We start from the raw sequence: 11,698 nt of genomic DNA on the forward strand, positions 1-11,698 counted from the left end.
ATAACATTTTTTTTTTCTTAAATTCCATATATGTGTGTTAGCATACGGCATTTGTTTTTCTCTTTCTGACTTACTTCACTCTGTATGACAGACTCTAGGTCCAGCCACCTCAATGTGTTTTTAAAAAGAGACACTCTGGGGCTTCCCTGGTGGTGCAGTGGTTGAGAGTCCGCCTGCCGATGCAGGGGACGCGGGTTCGTGCCCCGGTCCGGGAAGATCCCACATGCCGCGGAGCGGCTGGGCCCGTGAGCCATGGCCGCTGACTGAGCCTGCGCGTCCGGAGCCTGTGCTCCGCAATGGGAGGGGCCACAGCAGTGAGAGGCCCGCGTACCGCAAAAAAAAAAAAAAAAAAGAGACACTCTGAGGAGGAAAACGGGATTACAGAGTACAATGCTAGTGAGGAAGGTGGGAGGGCCTGGTAGGTTTCAGTCCCCCAAAGTTTCCCCAGTCAATGCTCTGAATTGGGCTGACGCAGGGCGAGGTGCCCAGGAGTGAAGTCTGGGAGGGCCCAGGAGGTGTGCCACACCTTCTGTCACAGCTTACTCTGCTCACGGGGACACACACCCCTCACTCACTCACTCTCCCTCTACTGGGGGGAGTTCAAGCGCCGAATCAGAAATCAGAACAGCTGGTTTTAAAGCTCACTTCCTACGTCTTCTATGCAATGAGACAGGTTTCTCAAACTCACTCCATAGACTGAATTTGTCCAGGAGATTCCAGAGTAACATTTGAAAAACGGCCTATAATCCATTTACTCCCTTTTCACAGTCTCCTCCCGCCTCCCCACCTCTTTCTTCCCTACCCAGCTCAAATTCCACCTCTCTTGATTCTCATTTTATTGTGCTCACCAGTTAGAGCTACTCTGGTGAAAGCCAACTCTCCACCTACTTCCTTGCCTGAACCTCAGGGGCCAAATGTGACTACAGGAAAACACAACGCATTCACCGGTCTCACTTTCACCCCGGCACCATTAACCCCGAGTGGGTCCTGAATGCTGCCCTGCGATCAGATCCCCACTGCACTCAGTCCCTCGCTCAAACTTCCAGCATTTCCCTCCTCCCACCTTCTGCTGCTGACCTGACTTTCATTTCACGGAGACAACAGAAGCAATAGGGGAATTTCTACATGCTTTCGTCACCACGTCTACCCCCATCCCAGCCTCTGCAGCCTCCCTCCTAGGACTATGGATGAACCATGAAGCTGGGCTCCAAGCCTGGCCCTCCACCTGTGCTCTGATGGGCTAGGAGCCCACCCCCTCTCACCTGCTTTAGAAGGCTGCTCCACCAACTGTCCTCTCTCTCCAGCAGCAATGATGTTTACCTTGAATGACTCATTCTCACCAAACAGCAAATGGTATTTCTTCTACCTGCCCCACTCTCTCTGCTTGTCTTTCAACAAAACTCAACACAACAGTCTGTATGGCTGTCTCCAAACCTCTCTTAAACCTTCTCCAATCGGGTTTCCTCCCCTCCCACTTTCCCCTCCTGGCCTCTGATGATGAATTCTTAGCCCTTATCTCCCTTGACCCATCTCTAGGCAGCATCTGACTCAGCTGATCACTGCCACTTCTTCCTGAAGCACTCTCTTCCCTTGGCCTATAGGACACCCTGCCCCCCTACGGCTCCTTCTCAGTCTTCTTGCTAACTCCTTAACTCACCCACATCTTAACGCTGGAACTTAGTTCTGAAACCTCTTCTCTATAGTTAGATATTTCCTTCCCTGATGGTTTATCCAGTCTTCGGATTTTAAATACCACTCTATACACAGAAAACTCCCAAATTTATTATCTCCAGCCTAGGCTTCTACCCTGAATTCATTTACCCAACTCTCTCCTTACACCACCATGTCAATCAAATAAGCATCGCAAATTTTTCATTCATGTCCAAACTCAATTCTTCATCTTCCCCCCCATCTACTTCACCTCTCAGCCTTCATGGGAAAGGGGCAGACTAACTTCCGGTATCCATTTATTAATCCCTTTGTGTATTAGACAAGTCACAGGTGAACAGACACAGGTATCAGATTCCAGGTGTCATCTGTATTACAGGGACCCAGACAACTGCAAGGACACGGGAACAGGCTCGCACAGACAGGGATGTGGGGGAAAAAACAGCCTATTCCAGAGCATGACTGATCGGTTACAGGAGTCTACAAATTTTACCAACTAGACACCTTATCCTAGGTCAGCTGGTACACCTTATCACTCTGACACCGTAAGATGATGGCAGGTTCCTGGCCCCTATCTGTCAAATGAGCTCTGAGTATGTTCTGTTCCCAGAGCGTGTGGAGGAGGTGGTGATGAAAACTAAAGCAGAGATGAGCAGACAACATTCCCTAGTCGCATGGAGCTCAGCACCGAACACGTTCTCTGCAGATACTATAAAATCAGAGAAACTTCAGGAAGCTGGAGATGGCAGTTTTCCACCAACCCTCGGATATGGCATTATTTTTTCAACATACAACGATTATATGTTGTATACACAGAATTATTTTTTCAGCAACGAGGCAAAAAGTGAATTCTCTGTTAACCATTTAGCACATATTAACTACGTGTAGCTGGGAGAAGGCAACTTAAGGAGAGTCACAGGCTCTGTCACAGACCAAAGGACTTCTGAGAGTGAGGAAGACTCTCAGAAAGCATCAGACCACACAAAGGTTGCCTCTCCTTTCCAAAAGCCAGGAAACATAAAAATCTTCCCCGCAGCAGCACAGAGCCCCGAGGCAGTCATAACAGATATAGCTGGCGCACCTGCGAAGCCAAAGAACAGCACACCTCCAAGAAATGTCCACATCTTGCAAGAGTTATCAACACCAGGTGAGAAGAGAAATAGCTTGATGAAAAATACAGATGAAATGTAGAAATACAGATCAAAACTACTGGACTTGAAGAGCACAGATTGGAGGAACTGCAGACAGCGAATGGGAACCCCTGCAATCTGTATATTATATTCCTGGTACCACAAACAGCAGAGAACATAAAACCAGAAGGACGACAGGGAAATCAGACTCAGACCAGAATCGGGAGAAAGCCAGATCTGAGAGCCACATCTCATACCCAGGTGAGGAAGGTTAGAAGTTAATAATGGAGCCACGGTAACATCTGTGGAGTGAACAGCACTGAGGGAGAAGGTGCTGTCCTGGAGAAGCAACACCTATATCCAGATTAGAAGAAATGAAAGGAATTAAACTCGAAAGAAGAGGGGAGAGTCTGCAAATGGAGGAGACCTTTGGGGAGACAGTCAAAACAGGAAGAAGCAGCCAGCAGAACCGTAGACTGCTTTGCATCTTTCTACCACAAGAGGGAGGGAAGCCAAGAATACAGTTGGAGTGTGACCAAGCCAAGTTGAAGTTTTGGGAGAGACTAAATTGAGCACAGCACGCAGGACTCCAGGCTGCCCTGACAATGGGAACTCTCCCCCACCCTTACAATCATGCATGCTCATGAGCAAAGCTACATGCAAATGAAGTCAACGGTAATCAATGGCAGAGCCATACAAGGTCACAGGAGGCATTTAGGAAGGGTCTGTGCAGCAGAAAAGGGGTGCAGACACCAGGGAAGCATTTAAGTTACACAGAAAAAGGTTAAACTGAGTCCACATGTTTGAGAGAGCTTCTGCGTACAGTGTAAACCTGAAAGTTCTCCTAATGGTTTGGTTATAACTGGCGCCAATAAATCGTACGGATTTGTTGTAACCACTGAATAGAAGAGGCATTGGACGGGGAAATAGGGACTCCCTTTACTTTGTGGCCTTTGTGAAGAAATACAGTGGCTGGGTGAATTGGGCCTTCCAGGAATAGTGGTAGAAAGGGAAATCAACACAGTTATACCTGCGTCTTATTAGCAGTGGTAATAATAAAAGGCACAGTGGGTAATTTTTCTCTATGTAGAAACATACATATATACATGCATCTATTTAGAGTACTCAGCTGACTAGTTGTTCATAGTTAATTCAGTGGTGTGTAACCAGTTCTAATATATATGTAAAGTTTTGTCATTAAAAAATCTTAAGTTAAAATTAAGAGAAGAAAAATAAATACTCAGGTATCGTTGACATGGGCTTTCAGAATCTGCACGTTTTCAACCAAGATCCTAGGCTTCTCTAATCTCATACTTCCAATGGGCATAAGCGGGAGAGGGGTGGTAGGTGAATTAGTCTGCACTATTTATTTTTAAAAAAATTTTTTAATTAATTTATTTTTGGCTGTGTTGGGCCTTCTTTGCTGCGTGCAGGCTTGCTCTAGTTGCGGTGAGCGGGGGCTACTCTTCGTTGAGGTGCACAGGTTTCTCATTGCAGTGGCTTCTCTTGTTGTGGAGCGTGAGCTCTAGGTGCGCGGGCTTCAGTAGTTGCAGCACATGGGCTCAGTAGTTGTGGCACACAGGCTCAGTAGTTGTGGCTCGCGGGCTCTAGAGCACAGGCTCAGTAGTTGTGGCACACGGGCTTAGTTGCTCCATGGCATGTGGGATCTTCCTGGACCAGAGCTCGAACCCATGTCCCCTGCATTGGCAGGCGGATTCTTAACCACTGCACCACCAGGGAAGCCCAGTCTGTACTACTTAAATTGTTATTTTCCCCATCCTGGATCCTCTTTCCTGTCCAAGCTAAATGGTTGAATTTGGGTAAATTAAAAGTGTTTAAAACGAGACAACAGGTTATGCTAAGCCCCATGTCACCAATCCAAAACCTCATTTCAGTGTCAGCCTCTCCCACAAATGGGCTCTTAAACCAGTCAATCAGGAATCACCTGTTCAGCACTAGTGATCAGGTGAGTCATCTGCACCAGCATCTTCCTGATAAAACCCTGCCACGCGCCAAAGGAAAGTGACCTTGCCACAACTAATCCACTTTTTACTAACTTCCTGGTCCAGCGCCCTTCTGCCCATAAAAGTCTTTCTTTTTTTGTACAGCTCCTCAGAGCTCCTTTCCAGCTGCTAGATGGGATGCTGCCCAATTCATGAATGGCTGAATAAAGTCAATAACATCTTTGAAATTCACTCAGTTGAATTTTGGTTTCTTTAACAAAAGCTTGTATGATGTGACTCCACCATATATTGCAAGCCCTACGCCCACCAGACTGAAGAGTCCACAGCTCTGAACCTTCCTCTAGTAGCAGAGAACCCTAACTCCAGGATGCGCATCCAGCTCCTGCAAGAGAGCTCTGCCTGGGCCATACTTTCCACCCCAGTTTCCTGCTCAAAGGAAGCCCAGACTTTGATGGCGCCTTCTCTTCCTAAGGAGCCAGACTTTGTCCTTGTTCTACTGGCTGAAAATTGCCTTTTTCATCCACCTTCTCCTGAATCAAGGGGTAGTTACCCATCTAACTACGACCATCACCTCTGCCTGTGGACTCTTGGCTCCATGCCCTCCCCCTAGATCCAATGCTTTGGAAAGTGATGTCATTTCAAAGTGGGCAGGAGTTCATTCTGCCCCATAAGCAGCCACTTTTTGGAAACCAGCCCAACAGCTCATTGAGTTCCCTCAAGTCTGGACCCAGCCACAGGGGTAGCAGGAGGCCTTCAGTAAACTGAAGTTCGATGACTGATGTCACTGTCAGAGGTACTGTGAGTCTGTGGCCCTGGGAGCCCAGGCAATCAAAGGTTTCAGAGAATCTGCAGCTTGACCTCTTTGCCCTGCTTCCTCGGTAGAGCACACCTGCGTTCACTGTCTCTGGGTGACCTCCATACCTATGTTGGATAGATAACCTGAGAGAGATTGGAATTTTTTTTTTTTTTTTTAAATTTTTTAATTTTTTAATTTTTTTATTTTTTTTTCCTTGCGTTATGCGGGCCTCTCACTGTTGTGGCCTCTCCCATTTGCGGAGCACAGGCTCCGGACGCGCAGGCTCAGTGGCCATGGCTCACGGGCCCAGCCGCTCCGCGGCATGTGGGATCCTCCCGAAACGGGGCACGAACCCGCGTCTCCTGCATCGGCAGGCGGACTCTCAAGCACTGCGCCACCAGGGAAGCCCTGAGAGATTGGAATTTGAAGAGAGCACCAGGAGAGCAGGGATCATGGCACGTTTTTCTCCGTTTCCCCAGTGCCTAGCACACTGCTTGACACATCACAGATGCTCACTAATATATGTTGAAAGAATGAATGAATGAACGAAGGAACTAATGTAAGTGATGAGTGATTCCTGTTTATCTCAGTACCTTCTGAGCCTTGGCTCCGGAGGACCAACATATCTCGCCTTTATCTTCAAATGCAACACTTCTCCCTTCAGGCTTTCAATGCATTTATCACATCACTTAGGTGAGTCTACACATATAATTGAAATACATCCCTCCCAAAGCCCCACAAATGACACCAGCCGCTGTGGGGACAGTGCTGTCATTTCCAGAGGTGCCTGGTTAATCTGAGTGACACGGCTTCAAGACAACCTTCACATCTCAAATGAGGAGCAACTGGGCTCATAAACCTCGCCTCCCTGACCTCCTTCCTGCCACCCCACAACTGGTGAGAATCCCAGAGTGTCCTCAAGGGTTTTCTAGGTCACACATAACCCCTGGGCTTTCTGGGCATATGCTGGTCCTTGGGACCTCTTCACTGCCCTGTAGAGCTTCAGCATAATAGCCTGTGGCTCTTTTCTGCAAAGCTCTACCTGCCTGTGAGCTTGGGAATGGGTCCAGGTTAGTGATGGACATTTACTAGGTACTTACTTGTACGGGCTTTATGCAGACCCTGGCTCTTCCTCCATGACAATCTGGTTGAGTCTCTCCTGAGACAGCATTTCCTTTCCTTCCAGTATAGATTATGTCCAGAAGTCCTTCTAAAGGGGGCTTTCTGTGAGCCACCCCATGTTCCACCCATTACTTATACAGACGGAATCAGGTTAGAAGGAAAGGTAAAGGTAGACTGTGGGAGGGCAAGTAAGACGGATGATTGCTCCAAAGGGATCTGCCTTGGGGTGGGCTGGCTGTATGCATAGGAGGGTACAGACCTTTATGAGCACCTGTTTACAAAGACAATTTGCCCAAATTGCTTTGCCCGCCCCAGGCCTCCTATGCATCAAAGCACACACCTCCCCACCCTTTCATTTTAGAACTTAGACTCTGCACCATGCCTTTCATAACTTGCTGAGATCAGACTCTGGGAGGTGGAAGACACTTCAGTGGTCACCCCAACATCCCACACAGACAGTCAGATAGCCTTGTCTTGTACACCAACTCAGAACTTTCCCAACGTGCCTGATCACATGAATCACCAGGGGCACGTGTAAAAAATGTAGCTCAGCTCACCAACTATTCAAAGCCACATGAAATCAAGATCTCCAAGGGCCTGTGAATCAGAATTTTCAACAAGCATCCCTAGTGAGTCTTACAACTAAGCGTGTTACTTATGTGCATGTAATGCAATGGTTCTTGAGGGAAGCTACATATTCGAATCAGCTAGGAAGCTTTAAAAAGAAAATCAATGACAGGTCTTTATCCCTAGCTATTCCTACTTAACTTGTCTGGAGTAGAGCTCAGGCAGTGTAAATTTTTAAAGCTCCCTCCCAGCTGATTCTAGTGTGCGGCCAGGGGTGGGAACTACTGGAATACCTTCCCAGACCAGTGGTAAGCTCCTTGAAGACAGCAACCAACAAATCTATACCTCTTGGTGCCCCTCACTGAATCCCACCACCATGTCGAACCAGTAGCAGAACAAAACGGCTGAGTTGATCTAACTAGCAGTTCACCCATCAAATATGGCATGTAATTTCCTAACTACATTAAGAAGCTGTGTACTTAGCAAGAGGCCAAAAAACAGAGGCAAATAAACTGCTAAGTATAGATTACGTCCAGAAGTCCTTCTAAAGGGGGCTTTTTGTAAGCTACCCCATGTTCCACCCATTATTTATACAGACAGAATCAGGTTAGAAGGGAAAAGGTAGCCCGTGGGGCTACCATGGTTGAGTCTACACACACACACACACACACACACACACACACACACACACATCGCTTTTCCCAGACTAACTAGCCCAAACCATGCCAGAAGCCCCATTCCACGATCCTTCCCTCCTGCTCCGGCCCCTCGCCAGCTCTACTCACATTGTACAGCACGGTGGTCCACCCTTCCATGGTGATGCACTGGAAGACAGTCAGCACAGCAAAAAGGATGTTATCGAACTGGGTGATCCCATCATTGGGGCCGATCCAGTCCCGGCATTCATAACCAGCTGGGCAGCCCTGCACACCACATGGGTGAGGGGGGTCAAATCCTTCTAGAATACCTGCAGACACATTTGGAGGGTGGGGGATAAACCACACGATGCTTAGCATGAGCTGGAAATGATCCCAGGAGGCCACAAGCGTGCAATTCTATTTCCCACAGGAAGGTTTGTCCTTCTTTGTCTCCAGCTCCTACCCTTCTCTGGCATCTCTGCACCTCACAGCTCACATACCATGCGTTCAGCCCAATGTTTCCCAACCTCCTGTGAAAATGAAGCCTCCTCCACATGCCCCCCCACCCCCTCTTTCGTCAGGTCACATCTTCACCTTCTCCTGAGTCCCACGGGAATTTATAGGACTGGGTCACCCAGAAAGGTCTGAGCTGAAGGTAGAATCTTACTGACTTTCTAACTTCAGACTCCAGCATAGACTCTTCGTTCTTTCTGGGTCCCTTGGGAACAATCATAAACTACAGTCCCTTCCGTGGATCTTAACTCCTTGTTTTTATGGCCGAAATTCCTCATCTTAAATAAGACAAAAATAAAAATCCAACGTGAAAGGTGTCCTTTGAAGATTCTTTTCATAAAAACATGGCACCTAATCGGGCTCCTTCAACCTCTCCCCTGCCCCCTTTCCTCCTAAAGCACTCTACTGAACTTGAAAAGAACAAAGAAGATACAGGGAGACAAGAATGCCAGATCTGTGTACGCTGCTGATCTCCCAAGCACCCCTGCCAAGTCACGCTCAGAACTCCCTCAGTTCTTCCACACTATGTGTGGGTCACAGCAGAGAGGGGGAAGGTCAGGAGCTCGAGCATGGATGGAAAATGTCCCCAAGATCTGGAGGGCCCCAGATCTGACTCCGGACTCCTGGTGTCTCTGGCTGTGGGCCAACGAGGCCATATACAAAGGGTAATTCTGCAGGCAGAAGGTTTTTGACATGCATTCTGATAGCCTCCTACCAAGGGATGGGGCAGCTGAGACCTTCTATTGAAATAAACTATAAACCTAAGAGGTTATTCGCTTTGCGGTATCAATGCACAATGGGGATCTTTAGGCTGGTTGTGCCTCATAAAGCTGCTGACTAGGAAGTCTCTGGTTCTAATTCTAGGGTTGGGATAGGACATACTTTTCCAACCAGCTTCCAAATGCCCTGAAATTACCCCGATGACCAGAGCAGAGAGGAAGGAAGAAGCAGACGTCAGAAAATAGTGACCCTACCTGAACTGTTCATGAAGCAAGCTCGGTGCAACTTCCCACTGTAGAACTCCAAGCCAATGATCGCAAACATCAGGATGGCAAAGAAGAGCAGAAGGCCAATCTGCAGAAGAGGCACCATGGCCTTCATGATGGACTTCAACACAATCTGCAGGCCTACAAGGAAAGCGAGAGAATGATAAATGGAACCCTCGCTTAGCACCACCTGATACGGCAGGCTGACTTCTTCCTGGAAGAAGAGGGGCAAGTCTTTGAGGGAAAAGAACCATTGATCCTGAAATGATAAAGCAATTCACAAAGGGATAACCAGGAGAAGTCAAGCCAAAGACGGCCATCACCCCCTCCCCTAGGGGCCAATTCCTACCTCTTCCTCACCATTCCCTGATCATTTACATGCCTATCACCCTTCCCTTATTCACCGCACCCACGCTGTCTTCTGGATTCCTCTTACAGGTGAAACTTCTTAGAATATGCTTCTTTCCTAAAGGGAATTAGGCCCAGCTCTGCTAGGCTATAAGTCTGTAAGAACGAGGAAAAAGTTCATCTTCCCCACAACTCTATCTCAGACCCAGCTCTCCCACCCACTGCTGCGGAATCAGAATTAGTAAAACCACTGTTCGTGAAACGCCACATCCTTTGACCCAGAAACTGTCCTTCTAGGATTCTAGCCTAAGAAAATAATCAGAGATTTGAATAATATTTAAGTAAAAAGATGTTTGTTGCAGCCCTATTTCTAGTTAGAAAAAGAAAACTGGAAATAACCTAAATGAATAGCAACACAGAAATGACTACCCAAGTCAGGGACTATGTAAGACAGACTATAATACAGGTTTAAAAATCATATTCCTGAAGAATTTTTTTTTTTTTTTTTTTTTTTTTTGGCGGTACGCGGGCCTCTCACTGTTGTGGCCTCTCCCGTTGCGGAGCACAGGCTCTGGACACGGAGGCTCAGCGACCATGGCTCACGGGCCCAGCCGCTCCGCGGCATGTGGAATCTTCCCGGACCGGGGCACGAACCCGTGTCCCCTGCGTCGGCAGGCGGACTCTCAACCACTGCACCACCAGGGAAGCCCTGAAGAATTTTTAACATCAGGAAAATCAAATGCTTATGATGGGATCCAATACCAAAATTACAGCATTATCCCAATCACATTAAAATGCACAGGAAAAAATGAATGAAAAAATATGGTAAAATGTTAACAAAAGTTATTTCTGAGTGATAGGATAATGGGTGCTCTTCATTTTCTATTATTTCCTTTACTTTCCCAATTGTTTACAAAGATCTTTCAGTATCTTTTAAATATGAAAAAAATCTGCTAAATTTTAAAGTGGAAGGTGATGCCAGATTGCTGCAGGTCCTCTATTTATTACTGCAGGGGCTTCCTCTCAGGAGAAATTATTTCTTGTTTATCCCTAATTCTCTTCGACCCTGGATCTGGTTGAGGACACATCAGTAAAGCTATCAGCAGAGGAAAAAGAAGAAAGGTGCTCACTAGGTATCCCCGACACGAGCTTCAGGGGTCTTAGGACACGTACAGCCCGGAGCGTCCTCAGGTCCACATGTGTGTTGAAGTGGGTTCCCGCAGTGGCCAGGATGCTGCAGATGGAGACACAGAAGGTCAAGGTTACCACAGTCTGCCTTTCTCCCGCTGTTCCTTGGGGGAAGCTGGGTTAAGGAAGGATCATCAGCCTGGAAAGCACACAGAGCTGATGCCAGCTGCGTGTGGGCGCACCTGAGCTTGGGTGAATCACCAGTGATTCCGAGGGGAATTAAATTTAGCCACATCTGGATTTCACTTCGAAAAGAAGGAAAACTGATCATCACATTGGAATCCTAGCTCCAAATCATTAGTAAAACACAAGGTCCCCAGCATCTGTCTCATCCCTGCCCCGAAACCGTGTCCCCTGCCCTCCTCTCTGCCCCTTGCCAATTTCCTTCCCCTCTTTCCAACCTGCCAAGGGCCTCATATATTTTATTTTAAAATTTCCTTAGATTCCCCTGTCTCCTATCGCCTTCAGGAAATTTCTCTGGATTAACTGCAGTAAAGGAGTAACTCACTCTTCTTTACCTTGACGCTTAGAATTTTTACCAAACAAAATCAATCACTCTGATGCTTATACTTAAGGAATAACGTCACTGGTCCCCATGCAGTATTTTTATAATCGCCCCCAAATCACTGTGTGACCTGGATTTGGTTTCTTTGTTTCCACTTTTCTACTTCCACAGCCATATCCAGGAACACACACACACAACAAAAATCCATAACAATCCGGGCTTCCCTGGTGGCGCAGTGGTTGAGAGTCCGCCTGCCGATGCAGGGGACACGGG

General features: G+C 47.4%; 1 protein-coding gene across 3 annotated transcripts in view; it reads right to left on the minus strand.

The window, feature by feature from the left end:
• The window catches only part of CACNA1E (calcium voltage-gated channel subunit alpha1 E), a 302,886-nt gene that overhangs the window by 197,691 nt on the left and 93,497 nt on the right, over window positions 1-11,698 (minus strand). For all 3 annotated transcript variants that reach the window (XM_007448509.1, XM_007448508.1, XM_007448507.1), the window contains exons 4-6: window positions 10,863-10,966; window positions 9,373-9,525; window positions 8,033-8,214 (exon numbers count right to left, since the gene is read on the minus strand). In XM_007448509.1, coding sequence (XP_007448571.1) covers window positions 8,033-8,214; window positions 9,373-9,525; window positions 10,863-10,966 — 439 coding nt within the window. The remainder of the gene's footprint in view (window positions 1-8,032; window positions 8,215-9,372; window positions 9,526-10,862; window positions 10,967-11,698) is intronic.

Source organism: Lipotes vexillifer, unplaced genomic scaffold (genome assembly GCF_000442215.2).
Source record: "Lipotes vexillifer unplaced genomic scaffold, Lipotes_vexillifer_v1.1 scaffold76, whole genome shotgun sequence".
NCBI classification, from domain to species: domain Eukaryota; kingdom Metazoa; phylum Chordata; class Mammalia; order Artiodactyla; family Lipotidae; genus Lipotes; species Lipotes vexillifer.